Here is a 14,811-nt window from a genome sequence, read left to right on the forward strand (position 1 = left end):
GCCCCAAGACGGCCAGTGAGAAGGGCGCGCGCGGGCATGTGACGGCCAGCCCCGGCCTTGCTGCCGCCAATCCCCCGCCGAATCACAGCGCCCCGTGGTTCGCTGCCTCTGGCTCCACTCACTGCCCAGGCAGTGAGCTCCCCGAACGCAGTCTTGCGCACACAGCATGCGCACGCACCGCCCTGTCGGCGCTGCGCCTGCGCACTCGGTGCGCGCACGCCCACGATGAAGCTGCTTCGGCGTGCGTGGCGGCGCCGGACGGCGCTTGGCCTGGGTGGCCTCGCACTTGGAGGTGCCGCGCTGCTGTATTTAGCGCGTTGCGCATCACAACCCGCCACTCCCGCTGCCGCCGCCGCACCCCGCGTCGCCGCCTTCCTGGCCGTGCTGGTGGCCAGTGCACCCCGAGCCGTCGAACGCCGCAACGCGGTCCGCAGCACGTGGCTGGCGGCGGCGCGGCGCGGGGGCCCAGGCGACGTGTGGGCACGCTTCGCCGTGGGCACAGGTGGCTTGGGCGTCGAGGAGCGCCGCACCCTGGAGCGCGAGCAGGCGCGGCATGGCGATCTGCTGCTGTTGCCCTCGCTACGCGATGCCTACGAGAACCTCACGGCCAAGGTGCTAGCCATGCTTGCCTGGCTGGACGAGCACGTGGCCTTCGATTTCGTGCTCAAGGCCGACGACGACACCTTTGCGCGACTGGACGCGCTGCTGGACGAGCTACATGCGCGTGAACCCGCGCAGCGCCGCCGCCTCTACTGGGGCTTCTTTTCCGGCCGCGGTCGCGTGAAGCCGGCGGGGCGCTGGCGTGAAGCCGCCTGGCAGCTGTGCGACTACTACCTGCCCTATGCGCTGGGCGGCGGCTATGTGCTTTCGGCCGACCTGGTGCGCTACCTGCACCGCAGCCGCGAATACCTGCGCGAGTGGCACAGTGAGGACGTATCCTTGGGCGCCTGGCTGGCACCCGTGGACGTGCAGCGCGTGCACGACCCGCGCTTTGATACCGAGTACAAGTCCCGCGGTTGCAACAACAAGTACCTGGTGACACACAAACAGAGCCCGGAGGACATGCTGGAGAAGCAGCGCTCGCTGCTGCGCGACGGCCGTTTGTGTGCACACGAAGTACAGCTGCGCCTCTCCTATGAGTACGACTGGTCTGCACCGCCTTCGCAGTGTTGCCAGAGGAAGGAGGGCATCCCCTGATTGTGCTAGAGGAAACCTGACAGAGCTGGGGTGGATTCAAGCCGCTTGGACAGCTTCAATGCCCTGGCTGAGAATCTGCTTCAGCCCAGTTAGTTACACCTTGTGGTTGTGCAGATCAGGGGCCACATGCTGACCCCCTAATGCAACCAGCAGGAACCAAGCCTGTGGTACTTCCCTGCCGTGGGGCTCTGGGCATCCTCCTGCCTGCCCCAGTGACTCTGTGTGTTCCAGGGCACTGCCCACCTGTACTGCCGAGGTCACAGTCACCCGTAGGCGCCTGCACTGAACTTGCTCGTGTAGCCACACAAGGGGCTTTCGCCAAAACTGCCTTGTACCTTCTGGACAGATTATTCTTTGTGTCTCTGGTCGATATCACTAGTAATACTTAAGTCTGAAAATTGAGTCGGTTTCACATTAATTAGCTTTGATGGCATTGTGCTCTGTTTCCTAGAGAGAGTTTATGGTAAATATAACTCAGTATTTGCCAGAGTCCTATTTATAAATACTGAAATTTGTGTAGGTAAGTTTTAAGTTGGGAGTGTCCAGGTATTTTTTAAATTTAAGAAGAGACTTTCTTATGAGAATTTGGAATGTGTGAGTTAATCCTGTATCAGCTTGTCTGACCCTGCTGCTGTGTGTTTAAACAGAATTTTCCCACTGTCCATTTTTCTTTTAAGTTTACACACAAGTCAGTCCCTTTGTCTCTTTCTGAACAGACTTTCCTTTTAAGGCCTCCACACAGGAGTTCTGAATCCTTGTTACTTAGATCAGCCCAAGTTCCAGGAATTGGCCCTTGGTGTGTTGACAAGGCTTCCCAGATTCTGTCTTGAGAAAATGACTTGCTGGCCAGCACCAGACCACACAGACCTTCACACAGCCAGCATATCCTTTCTTTTATTTTTTTCTTTCTTTCTTTCTTCTTCTTTTTTTTTTTTTTTTTTTTTTTTTTTAATTTCACTCCCATTTAATATGAAAAGGGAAGTCTGGTCTTGGGAGAAGTAAGCCTTCTTGAGGACAAGCAGATGGCCCTATGCTGGCCTCAGCTGCTGGGCCACATGTGCTCCTGGACTGATGAGGTCTTGTGTAGTTGCCTGGGCTATGTGGTCCCCTTTTGGAAATGCAAGTGAGGAGGGGACACTACTGCCTTTTATCACCTTGCTTTTGGGGTCTTGGGCTGTGATTTTCCTGAAGGGGAAAATACCCAGCAGTGGACCTAAAAGGCCTTGTGATCAGGGGCCTGCCCTGCCCTTCTGTCTTCAGAAAGTCGATGGGACCAGAAAAGGGCTGAGGCCTGCACCATTCAGAGGTGGGTGCCAGTGGGCTTCCTCACAGCCCCTTGAAGCCAGGATGAGCTGCCCTGCATGTCCGGTGGAAAGAACCAGGTCGAGGGGTGTTGGTAATGCAAAGACCATATTTGTGCCAGCCATCTCACCTGACCCTTACAGTCAAATTGTTTGAGAAGTTGATGTAACTCCATTCTACAGATGAGGAAGAGGCACACAAAGAGACGGGAAGTCAGAAAACCATGCGGCTAGAGCAGAGCTGGACTTGAGCTGGGGACTAGACTCCCAGATCTAGTGTGTGCTGCAGTCCACAGCATGCACACAGTGCAGATGTCCAAGTTGGCCTCACAAGAAAGTAAAAATGATGCCCAAATTTGCCAGTTGTCTTAGTTATGTTTTTCTCATAGCCGAAACAAAATGCCTGGCACCCAGAGTTAAAGGGAAAAGGTTTATTTGGCTCACAATAGAGGTTTCATTCCATAATCGGCTGGCTCTAAGGCAGGGGCCACTGCAGAGGAAAAACAGTTCACAGCAAGCAGAAGATAGCAAAACAACCAAGGACCTTAACAGTGTCTTTCTGCCCTTTTTACCCAGGTTACTTAAGTTGAATAGCACTCACACCCTTAGTCCTAGTGCCCCCAATCCTAGCATTGCACCATGAATCAATCCCAGTGTCACGCATTCTAGATCCAGCCACCTCTAAAAAGCCTCCCCTCTGACCACATGAGGCTTTAGGGGGACATCCAGACATGGCCATAACAGCAACATTCTGTGAAAACATTTGATGTACAATGAGAAGATCCATGAGGCCGGGCCGGGCCTTATGAAGATCCAGGAGAACCACACAGTAGTACCACATTTAATAGTTTTCACCTAAGGAAATAGCAGTTTCAGGGCTGGAGACAGCTCAGTGGCACAGTCCCTGCCTGGCAAGTGCAAGGTCCTGAGTTTTGATTTCTGGTAGCAAAAAAAAGTTTCATTCAGGCATAGTGTATGCCTGTGGCGGCAGCAACTTGGGAAGCTGAGGCTGGAGGAGCACCATAATTTGAGACCAGCCTGGGCTGCATAGTAACTTCAATGCCAGCCTGAATTATGTAACAAAACTTGGTCGTTCCCCCCACCACCACCCCAGAATCGAAGCTACTTATTGTTCAACCTGCAGCATTAAGTTTTAAAGCAGAACAGCCAACCTGACTGACCCTCATCCATGCTGCAGTCAAGAGTGGTCAGGACTTGAGGAGCCTGGTTCTTGGCAGTAGCCTGTGGCCACCTGCTGTCCATAGCCCTGAAGCCAGTGGACTGGCCATAAGCAGTGGATCTCAAGGAACCTAGCCTCCGTCCTGCTGGCCCCTGCTTCTGGGCCCTCTCCTGTGCCAGCCATCTCAGCTGACTCTCACAGTCAAATTATTTGAGAAGTTGATGTAACTCCATTCTACAGATGAGGAAGAGGCACACAAAGAGACGGGAAGTCAGAAAACCATGCGGCTAGCACCTCAAATCTGCCCTGCAAAAGTTTCCCTGCTGGGGTGCTGATCAGAGCATTCACACCTCTCCTGGAGCCCATAGCTTGGCCCAGGCTGTCTGACCCCAGGTGCCAGCAGGTCCCTGGGAGATGGAAGTTGGATGCCCAAGACCACTTTTATAGGATGCTTCGGGCACTCAACAGTTTGCTTTTCCTAGGCCAGACCAGTGTGTCTCCTAAAGTGGCCCTAAGATCGCGCCCATCTGCTGCACCACTGGACCTGGGATGTGGTGGCAGAACACTAATAGCACCATCCGAAGGTGTCCATGTTGCAGCAAGTGGGGGGAGGATGGACCCTTCTGCTGCCCGCTCCTGGTGACGGGGGTCCGGTCTTCCTTAGGGTTGGGTGGAAACACCAGAACAGCTTGAGACAGGGTTGTGGTTTCAAGGGCCACCTGAAAACAGAGACTGAGTCTGGGTCCTCAGGACCATCCCACCCCTCAGCCCTAAGGGAAGACCTTGGGGGAAGGAGCCCTGGGCACCTGATGGAATGTCCAGGTCTCTATCTCCACTCACCCTCACAGGCTATGCCCAACTGTGACCTGGGTTCTCAAGTTTCTGTTGGGGACTGAACTGTGTCCCGCAAAGATCTGCTTAAGCCCTAACCCTCATTGTAGTGAAGGGGATTTTATTTAGAAATATTTGTTGAGATTAGTTAAGACTAGGTCCTCAGTCTAGTAGAACCAGCCCTTAACAGGAATCAGAGACAGCAGAGACACTAGGATTGGCCAGTTTCCTACACCAAGGAGTCTTGAGGTGGCAGCACCACCTGGGGCAGCAGAGGAGTCCACCTGTGGCCTCAGGGTAAGTAGCTGCTGAAGCCATGACTTGGGTCCCTTAAATCACAGGGCATGTGGTGCTTTACCCCCAGAAACCAGAGCACTCCAGGTGCCACATGGGCATGGGACAGACATAGGGAGGGGCCTCCCAGACCTGAAGGCCCAGGAGTAGCTGGTCAGACACTCCAGGTTCTCAGAGCAGAGCTGAAGAGCGACAGAGAGGAGGCTGATATTGGAAGCCCTGCTGCAACCTGGGTTGCTCAGTTAGCCATGTGACAGTTTTCCAGTTGAGTTTGAAGTACTCTTTGAAGTACTTGGTTTTTCTCTAAGAGGCTCAGGTGAGTTGGCATTCCCACAGTGCCCAGGGGGCAGATGACAGGCCTGCCTGCACCGAGGCCACTTTTGTCTGTGTGGTCACCACCCAGCTCTGGGCTCCAGGGCACCTTGGGGCCCACCAGCCCTGCTCTTGGGCCCTCTACTTTCCTTGATGCTTATGGGACCCAACCTCTTTCTTTGGAGCCTCCCAACCATGTTCCCACTCTACTGACACACAACCCTTCCCCTGCTATCCTGTGAGGTTCCCATGGTGTCCTGAGGGAGCCCACTTCACCCTTCCTCCAGGATTCTCAAGCCTCCCCGTGGAAGGCAGGGTGGCTGGAGGTGGGGAACTGGTACCTAGGCAACACTGTGGGTGATGCAGAGGACAGGTAGGTGCCAAGGATGCAGCCGACCTGAGCCTCCTGTCTCCCTCCCGGGCAGCTGCACACCTCTCACTTGTTCTGGCCACCAGTGAAACTGCAATGGGGCCTCGGTGTGGCTCAGGGGGCTGGGGCAGGGGCACAGTTGTTCCATACCTCCCACTGGCCTTGGAGCTGGATTGGATGCTGCTCAAAGCTGCTCAAAGGGCACAGACAAGGGTGTGGGAGTCTGGACAGTCATCAGTGTCATCCTCTAGAGTAAACACCCCCTGCACAGCCATTGGCCTGTTGGCCTGCGTCCAGCTCTACTGCTGCTGACCCAGGGCCTAACCTGGCCCTGCAACCTGAGGAGGAGGAAACTCAAGCCCAGCCCCGCCTTCCAGTGGCGTCTGAGGGTCTCAGCTGGCCCAGACTCCCCCAGGGCCTCTGCAGTCCCCTAGCCACTCACTTCTGATCCCTAGGGGAGTGATGGATGGCCAGTGCCAGCTCAGTTTCCAGGTGGTGTCAGAAGGACCACCGTGTCTTGCCTGCCTCCCAACGGCACCCAGCCTCAGAGTCAGAATCACACAGTTGCCTGGAAGGCTCCTTGAGCCTCAGAGTATCCTGTGTGTGCCTAGGACAGTGTCAGAGACAGCCCTCTGAGCTAGTGGGACTGGACCCACAGAAGGGGGAAAGCCGAGGCAGGTTTAGGGGAACTAGGTGAACCCTACTTGTGGAGATCTTTTGCTGCAGAAATGCAGTTTGCTCAGCCTTAAACACACAGTGTCCCACTGTGACCTCACATGTCCCATCCACAGTGGGGCATTCTCAGGGCTGTGGGCTCAGGTAAGGGTAGGAGCCTGCCAGGCCACATGTGTGACACGCCTGTTTCGAAACTGATGTTATCACAGCCAAGCAACCTATGAGTCACTGCCCCAGAGCAGGCTGCACCCCACGGTCTCCTGAATAAAGCCCCTTTGTCCCCACACCTGGCCCACCAGAGCAACTGTCAGATTCGCAGGCAGGTAGAGATGCCAATGCCCCAAGTCTGCCTCCCAGCCTACCCAGACCTAGCTCGAAGACCAGGCTAGAGAGCCCTCAGGTAGCAGGAAGCCCTGGCCATGACATTCTACCAAGTGGATCCTGAGGTCACAGAACTGGAGTGGTCTGAACAGAGGCCAGCCGCCTGTGTCCATTGAACAGCTGGGTCACACTCTACACATTGTCCAGCTCCGGGCCACATTCCCATGTGAGGCCAGCATGGACTCCACAGACAAAAGGCCCACTGGCCCCTAGGAGCTGCTCCCAGAACATGGCCCAGGAGGTCCTGAAACCTCCACCCAGCACCCTCACTCTGGGTCACAGCCATCACAGGGAGCCAGCTCAGTACCCTGGTCCACCAGCCGACTTCGAGTAGCACAGCAAACACCACTGGGCCTCCCTGATACCAAGGGCCACAACCACAGTCACTTCTTTTTTTAAAAAAATTTCTCCCAGCCGGGCATGGTGGCTCACGCCTATAATCCCAGCACTCAGGAGGCTGAGGTGGGAAGATCGTTGTGAGTTTGAGACCAGTCTGGCTACAAAGTGAGCTCAAGGCCAGCCTGAACTACATAGCAAGACCCCATCTCAAAAGACAAAAATAATAATAATAATAATTTCTCCCTAACTAGTCACAAAGAATCCTTTATGTTTATTTTGTTTTTTGACAGGGGTATCTCACTCATTTTGCTCAGGCTGGTCAGGAACTCCTGAGCTCAAGCCAGCCTCTCTTCACCTCCCAAGCAGCAGGTCTGCAGATGTGTGCACTAAGCCTAGCTCTGCCCCAGTCTTCTGAGCTGAGTGAGTGGTGAGCACAGGCTCTGGCCCTGCAGGCTGCCCTGCGACTGCTCTACAGGGGCCTGGTTGTTCTGGCTCCTTGAAGCAGCCCTGGTTCCTGGGCAGAATGCACACACACACACACACACGCCATCCCACCCCCCAGACACAAAGGACTTCCAGGACACTGGCTCCTGGTGTCACCCTATGGACATTCACCTCCAGCACAGATACCCAGTGCAGAGATGGGGAGAGGCATGCAGGCCTCCGGAGCACCCCACACCAGGCTGCTCTTGGTCCTACGCCTAGGCAACATGAGACAGGAAAGGGTCTGAGTCTGGAGGTCACAGATGAGACATGGAGCTTCCTTGAGAGCTGGGAGGGAACCCCCAGCCTGACCAGGCTGCACAGACCAGACAGGCTCCTTTTGTACTTTGGGATCATAGCAGACGGGACTGCTGTCTGGCACCAGCAAAGCCATCTACACCCAACAGGTGGCCCAAGCTGCAGCCTGGCCTCTGGCCATGGCCAGCAGCCCCAGCCCTCCCAGCTTTCCCATTCTTGGCTCCTGTATAAACCCAAAAGGATGTTCCAGCCACCCCAAATATGATGTCCATATTCTTGTTTGTGTCCAAAGCCAGGACAGTGCACCAAGGGTGTGGGAGGTGGGGGGAAGAAAATAACAAATGCTGACCTGAAACTGAATTCAGCATAGCCTGGCACCCCAGGCTCTCAGGAAGCCTCGCCCACCCCCCTGCAAGGCCAGGCTGGAACATAATCACTCCTCCAAGTTGACCAGGAGCCATGGCCTCAGCTCTCACCAACCCCATCCCCAACCTGGCAGGCAGCAGGGTCAGACTGAGGTTCTGGGAAGTCGGCCTGGCAGCAGTTCGGCAAGTCCAACCAGTGCCTCCCACAGCTCTAGGGCAGGCTCAAGGTCAGAGGTCAAACTGAGGCCATCCAGCACCGCACAGGGCCAGCTGCTCTGGATCTGGCCTCAGCTGAGGCTGGGAAGTAGTCACATGCTTGGGTCCCCTAAGTACAGCCCCAAAATGGAAGAGCCCAAAAGGAAAAAAAAAAAAAACTGCCTTTCGTTGGGTTCCTCCAACCCATGGGACCCAGCCAGCCCCCACGCCCAGCAGCCACAATACAGGTGCAGCTCGCAGGCCTGGTGTTCAGATTAGGTACTGACAGGACACAAGAGCCACAGTCTAGCTGGGTGCAGCAGGAGATTGGGCGCCTGGGTGCTCTGGGCCTGGGGCCTCTCGTCTCTGGCTCCCACCCTGCTTGGCAGCCAACTCTGTGTTGCTGGGCCTACAGCCATATTCCAGGGAATTTGCAACTAAGTGGCTAATGACCCCCAGTGAGGGCAGGAATGAGGGGAGAGGAGGTAGAGGATACAGGTAATCAGGCACCAAGACCCAGGGCCCACCCCAGTCCTGGCCACCTGCCATGTCTCCCATCTCTCATCTCCTTGTGGGCTCTGAGGCCCCCGTCCACCCTGTCATTTGTATCTCAGTTGTCTCAACCAGAGGAGGGGTAGAGGGCTGGCTGCCATGGAGAGTCAGGAGACCCCATGGCTGTGGGCCCAGGGGTCTGGTGGGCACTGGGACCCACTGGGACCCACTAGACCCCCAGGCCCACAGCTCTAACCCATGAGAAAGGAACCACCACTGGGGGGCAGGCAGAGAAGGCCTGGTGACTCCAGGGCTCTGGTGTCCTGCCATCCTCCCTCCCCTCGCTTGGCCCCTCAGCATCTTTAGGACAGGCCCTGGAAAGTCCTTTGTTTCCCCCACCTCAGTGAGTAATGACCTTTTGCCCTCTGTGCTGAGCACTGAGCAATATGCCCATAAGACCCAGGCCTACAGGCTGGCCATGCCTGGCAAGGGTACTGGGGCAGGGGGCCCCAGCCTGATCTCTGCCTCTGGCCTGGGCACCAGGGTTGCCGTAATGGAGAATAAGCAGGAGCAAGGGCAGGGAATCTGTCCTGAGTTGGCCCCTTGGGACTCCAGAGGTGCTCCACACCAGTCTTGCAGCTTTCTTGGCCCTTCTCATTAGTCGGGGCTGGTGGCAGTAGCTGCAGTGGAGCACAGAGCCCTCCAGATGGCTGCAGCCCTGGCACCACCAAGGTTACCAAGGAGAGGTTGGGATGGCCAGTGGGCAAGCCTTCTGGACATCAGTCAGAACCCACCCAGCATCACTGAAGCCCACTGGCATCAGTGAGGGTGTGGGTGCCAGTGGAGATGGTAACTCAGCAGCTCGGGTGCAGGCCAGAACAGCCTAAGAAGAATACTTTTTTTTCTGGTACCGGAGATTGAACTCGTGACCATGCACTTGCAAGACAGGCACTTATGCTGCTGAGCTAAATCATCGGCCCTGAATTTACATTCTTTAGTCTAGGTTTGAAGAAGACAAAACAGGATAGGTTAGGGCCCAAAGCGCTGAAGCCCATAGGGCATGAAGCCAGGGTCTTGGCTATGGTACCAGGGTCATAGTAAATGGATTACTTGGTCTATGTTTCATGGATCACAGCAATCACTCGGAAAAGTGACAAGATGTAGGCATCTGCTGGCAGTGTCCTGTAGTAAGCCTGGGCACTGGGAACCTCTAAGCTCACAAGTGCCCTCCAGCTTGGAATGCTAGCTCATGCCTGTGGCCGGCTTGAGTGTGCATGCCTGGATCCCTTCTGCCCCTACCAGGACAGAGCCCTGGGTGCCCTCTTGCTTGCCTGGGTCCCTCACATCTCAGCAGCCTGCCTCTAGTTGGAGGATAACGGGTCTGGGTGGGCCAGCCTGCTTCCTCCAAGGCTGGACAGGTAGGCAGGGTCCTGTGAGGACATCAATCCTTATCCTCCTGGTAAACACAGCTGGGTTCAAGTGCTACCTGACACTTAGGTATCCCCCACCTATGTGGGGTGTCAGCCATGTCCCCCCATTTCATGCCCCATGGATATCCCTTCGGCTCCCCAATCCCATCCCAGACGTCAGCTGCCCAGCTCCCACCTCCATAACGCAATGACCAGGCAGCACCCACAGGCACAGGGAGGGCTAGGGCTCTTTATTGTTGTGACCACAGGGGCCACCATGGGGATCCTCTTCACCTTCTCCCTGAGGTGGCTGGCAGTTCCTTCCTGGTACCCTCATGTGCCCAGGAGCAGCCCAGAGAAGATGGAGCCACCCTGAATGGTGAGGGCCACCCCAGAGCCATTGTCCACAAACACAGATGCATACTGTCCTGCCTGTAGATATTGTCCAGCCATCAGCAACCATGCAGCACCAGCTTGGCACCTGCCCACCCACAGGGAGAATGCACAGAGTCCCAGGAGCCTGTGGAGTGACCTCGCCTGGCCCTCACCTGCAGCTGCAGCAGCCCTTGCACCTGTACTGTGAAGACCCGGCTGTTGCTCTCCAGACCTGAGATGGCCTCCAGGGACCTGGGCACAGCACAGTAGGTTCAGCAAAGACACCAGGATGCCACTCACTACCTAGCCCTGGGCCCAAGGTCAGTGCACTCACATGTGGCGATGGCATAAGGACTCTATGCAGATGAGGACACGCACAGTGTCCCGGGCTCGCAGCCGGGCCCTGCCCTGCAGGGCACCGTGGTCTGTGGAGACACTGGCTTCAGGACAGGCCCAGAGCAGGCTGCAGGGGCCAGGAGGGTGGTCTGAGGCCCAGGGATCCCAGGGAGCAGTCTGCAGTCACCCAGGGCCAGCCCACCCTTGCCTCCCACTCCGCACACGACTGCCTGGCTCACCCACGTGCAGGCTGGCAGAGAACTGGAAGATGGCAGAGATGGGGGCTGTGAATCGGCCAGAGGCCAGGCTCAGTCCGGACCCCCTCAGGAAGGCACGCTGGGCAGTGGGCTGTGGGGCAGCAGGTAAGTGGCTGGCTCTTGCAGGGGCCCATCTCACAGTGGGCAGGAAAGTTGGATCTAATTGGCCACACCCACCGGGGACCCGGTCCCAAGGGTGGATGGTGCCAAGAGCCCCCAGAGCAGAGAACCTCCCTGTCCCTACCACTATGCCCTGGTGTATGGCGGGACTCTTCCTGGGTCACCCAGCCCGAGCCCTCAGCTTGTCCCACTCACAGCCTGGAAGCCCCGCAGCTCCACCAGGGTCCTCTGGTCCACCAGCATGGGACCCTTCAGCCGGCAGTGGAAAGCCTCAACCACCTGTTGCTGGCCACCCACCTGGGGCAGCCATGTGTCCAGCAGTGCTGAGAACCGTCGCTCCGTGGCCTCTGTGGGGAAGAAGGCGATGTGAGGTCAGGTCCCTCCCAGCCTGATGGAGCCTTGGGACTTGGGAGAAGCTGCTGGCAGCCTTACCTCTCAGCATCTCCTGAAACTCCTGCAGGAGGGACTCTGGGGTGACTTCCGCACCAGGGGGACCTGGGGGCCCGGGGGGACCAGGGGGGCCTGGGGGACCCAAGAGGCTTCGCTGTGAGGAGATAGAAGAGATAGTAAAGGACCTGGTATAAATCACAGCCACTTGCTGCTCTGGGCTCAGATACCTCGGACGCTGTGGGCCGGCCTTGCTAGGAACTCACCAACTTCTTGTCTCGGCACCGGCACCGTCGCTTGGAAGCCCCATCATCTGGCCGACGGACAAAGTTCAGCCACGTCATGTGGGCATTTGAGAACTCAGGTCCTGAGGCCTCCAGCGGCTAGATGGCCAGGGGACAGGGCTAGTGCAGTGACCATTTGGTCTGCTAACCCCTGCCCGCTGTGCTCCAGAGAGAGCTGGGATCTCAGGTCACTGGGGATGCTCAGGCTCATAGGAAGAGGACTCCTGCAGCCTAGAGGACCACAGGGGCTGGCCACCTCAGACACAGAACTCAGACATGTTGGTGGGTAGGGGTACTGGGAAGACATGGACTTGGGCCTCTGTGGAGCCAGGGCGTGATGCCTGGGCACCAGGCCTGTGCAGGCATGGGTATGACCACTGGCCATGTTCCCACACAGAAGGGCATTCCTTGGTGCACATGGGGCTGCGGCTTCCCACCAGCCTAATATGTCCCTGACAATGGGCTTGACCCTGGGTGAGGCAAGAGAACACAGGGGAGTAGGCTGGGGAGTGTGGCTGGTGGGGGACCAGGCCCGTTTCTGGGGAGCAGGCAACTGGCAGGAGGTGCCTGGAAGGGATAGGAGCAGGCTACCACTGGCTGGCAGAGATCTTGGACCCTCCAGAGGCCCTCGCCTCACTGTCTGCCCACCCTTTCAGGGAACCAGATAGGATTCCACTCTGTCTGGTTGGAGCCAAAAGAGCAGGCAAGGGAAGAGGAGAGCATTTGCGCTACCCCAATACCTCCCAATTCAGTCTCTGCCTGACCCCCGACCAGCACCACTCCCTCAATGCCCACTGGACCCTCCAACAGGAAGGAAAACGACACGGAGGCCACACAGCTGGCTCCCTCCTTTGTGGCACTGCCCCTGCTGGGCAGACAGGCAAGCTGCTGCCAATGTCAGGTGGACACCTCCTTCCTCCATGGATGGTGACTGGGCTGCTCTGGACCCCACCCCTGCTGGCATCCCCCACATCCTGGAGCCAACTAATGCCTGCGGGGAGCCAGCTCTCAGCCCACTTTCCCTCCATTTCTCCTGCTTGCCCTTGTGGAAAATGGCCCCTGGCTCTGGGGTCTTCGTGGACCAAGAGGTACCCAGCCTGGCTGCCACAGAGCTGCCCTTGGGAAGACAGAAGTCAGGATCAAAGTGTGGGACTGGGGGTGCTGCTAGGGCAGGGACACTGGCAGCAGCAGGAGACCTTGTGGCCAGTGCTCCGAAACCCACTGCCCAAGAAGGAAGGACGCCAGGTCTGCGGTCTCCAGGAAGCATAGGGACAAGCTCATCATGCCGGCTCCAGCCTCAGGAGTTGGTGCTCTGCTGCCTACACAGGTTCTGGTGGGTGACCCACCTGGCATGCAGCCCCTCCCGGTCCCCCCAAATTAGCAGTCAGATTGAAGGGCAGCAGTTTGCCCAAAGCACCGGCCCTAGGGCTTCGAAGGCAAGACTGCAGCCCCTTGGGCAGGCCTCACCTTTCCGGCCCCTCCCAAACCCACCCAGGCAGGAACTGGCTGCCAGATACAGGGGCTTCCCTGAGGCAGGTCCAACCACCACAGGCACAGCAGTTCCCGCTAGTACAGCCTGACGGCAGGGCCCGTGCATACCTTGGCGGAGCCTGGTAGCCCCTCGCTGTTGGATACGGTGGTGTTGGGGGACTCTGTACGCTGGTCCAGCTGGCGCGGCCTCTTGGGCTCCCGACGCGCCCCGGCACAGCTAAACAGCGTGAGCTGTGGCCAGAGGAGGGCCACTGCCGCGGCTGCGGCCCAGCACTGCATGGCTCGCGCGGCTCAGCGCCCGGCTGCGCTCATGGGGGTGGCGGCCTCAGAGCCCCCGCGCGGGCGCCAGGCCCAGGGGCGCGCCCGGCCGCCGCTGGTGCATGTCTGTTCTGTTGGCGACGGCAATAGGAGGATGCACTCCAGTCCCAGGTTTTCCCTGCAGAGCTCTCGCCCAGGCGTGCGCCACCAAATGAGCCTCGCGGGCCCCAGAGGACGACTCCCATGGCCCACCCGCCAGCGCTCCTCCGCGGGGCGGGACAGGGGCGGCACTGGGGCGGGACCCCACTGACCACCGCCTCCTGCCCTTCCAGGAAACCCAGGAAATGGCAGGCACCAGGGACTGCCCCGCCCTTCCTGCCCACCACGCCCCCAGACCCTCCTTCTCAGGAAGGTCCTCCAGGCAACTCACACCCAAACCTGTAGGAGCTCTAGGACACAGCCCAGGAGCCGCACAGAACCCCCAGCCCTCCCACTCGCCTGCCCCATTCATCACCCCAAGGTAGGCCCCTGCATACCCCTTCCAGCCACCAAGGAGGAGGCCCATCCAGAAGCGGCAGATGTCAGGAAGAAGGTGGCCCAGCACTGCATGGCTCATGCCCAGCCTGTCTCCACCCTTCGAGCAAAGAACCTCAGAACTCCCCAGGTAGGTCAGCACACACCTGGGCCCCGCTGAGTGGACACTGTGGAGTGGCACCCTCCAGACTGGCCAGCAGGATTTCCTTTCACCAGATGGGTGGGATAGCAGCCAGTCCCCAGAGGGCTCCCAGGTTCCTAAGCACTCCTAGGCTGCTTATAGTAGGTCAGCTGACCAGGGAACCCTGTGGGTCCTGCTCAGTGGCAATGGGTTTGTCCCCAATGGGACTGTCCCCCAATTAGTACCAGCTGAAGCCAAGGATGGCCAGTGGCCATGGCAGCCTACAAGTAGTAGTTAGGAAGATGGGCAACCTAGCCCCAGCAGCCTGAGCTCTGGTGAACGGCAAAGTTCCTGACCCACCCTGACTCCTGGACCCAGAGGGGCAGGGAGCCAGACGGAAGACCCCTCCCTATACCACAACCACAGGCAGAGCTACCCAGGACAAAGCTGGGGTGAGAGAGGATGCCTGGAGGGGACAGCAGTGGACAGTGGACTATATGATGATAATGATGGGGTGAAGGTGAAATATGCTCAGTGCACCCCACTGGAACCCAACATGGTGACTT

The 14,811-nt window shown here is 57.8% G+C and overlaps 2 protein-coding genes across 5 annotated transcripts; one reads left to right on the forward strand and one right to left on the reverse strand.

Annotated features, from left to right (window-relative positions):
• Positions 1-210: 210 nt before the first annotated feature.
• B3galt6 (beta-1,3-galactosyltransferase 6) lies at positions 211-2,853 on the forward strand. The gene has a single exon (XM_004999679.4). The coding sequence runs from the start codon at positions 226-228 to the stop codon at positions 1,195-1,197; it is 972 nt and encodes a 323-aa protein (XP_004999736.1). The 5' UTR covers positions 211-225; the 3' UTR covers positions 1,198-2,853.
• A 7,459-nt stretch (positions 2,854-10,312) lies between these two features.
• C1qtnf12 (C1q and TNF related 12) lies at positions 10,313-13,924 on the reverse strand. Of its 4 annotated transcripts, none has more exons than XR_010042835.1 (8): positions 13,441-13,924; positions 11,824-11,940; positions 11,603-11,714; positions 11,366-11,517; positions 11,033-11,141; positions 10,792-10,920; positions 10,631-10,709; positions 10,313-10,514 (listed from the first exon to the last, which is right to left on the reverse strand). XR_010042835.1 is itself a non-coding variant. In XM_023565360.2 (8 exons), the coding sequence occupies exons 1-8, from the start codon at positions 13,609-13,611 to the stop codon at positions 10,416-10,418; spliced, it is 828 nt and encodes a 275-aa protein (XP_023421128.1). In that variant the 5' UTR covers positions 13,612-13,913; the 3' UTR covers positions 10,313-10,415. The 4 variants fall into 4 exon arrangements, 3 of the variants coding, with proteins under 3 accessions (XP_023421128.1, XP_003461570.1, XP_013008751.1); XM_023565360.2 differs by having other exon boundaries at positions 10,792-10,882; positions 11,468-11,517; positions 13,441-13,913; XM_003461522.4 differs by having other exon boundaries at positions 10,792-10,882; positions 13,441-13,893.
• Positions 13,925-14,811: the final 887 nt, after the last annotated feature.

Source organism: Cavia porcellus, unplaced genomic scaffold (genome assembly GCF_034190915.1).
Source record: "Cavia porcellus strain 051 isolate PalLab524CR breed Dunkin Hartley unplaced genomic scaffold, mCavPor4.1 scaffold_25, whole genome shotgun sequence".
Classification (NCBI taxonomy): domain Eukaryota; kingdom Metazoa; phylum Chordata; class Mammalia; order Rodentia; family Caviidae; genus Cavia; species Cavia porcellus.

Coding starts and splice junctions, on each gene's coding strand:
- B3galt6 (XM_004999679.4), top strand. CDS start 226: ATGAAGCTGCTTCGGCGTGCGTGGCGGCGCCGGACGGCGCTTGGCCTG.
- C1qtnf12 (XM_003461522.4), bottom strand. CDS start 13,611: ATGCAGTGCTGGGCCGCAGCCGCGGCAGTGGCCCTCCTCTGGCCACAG. Junction 11,941..13,440: donor GGCTACCAGGCTCCGCCAAG/GTATGCACGGGC, acceptor CTGGCCATCTAG/CCGCTGGAGGCCTCAGGACC. Junction 10,515..10,630: donor AAGGGCTGCTGCAGCTGCAG/GTGAGGGCCAGG, acceptor CAATATCTACAG/GCAGGACAGTATGCATCTGT.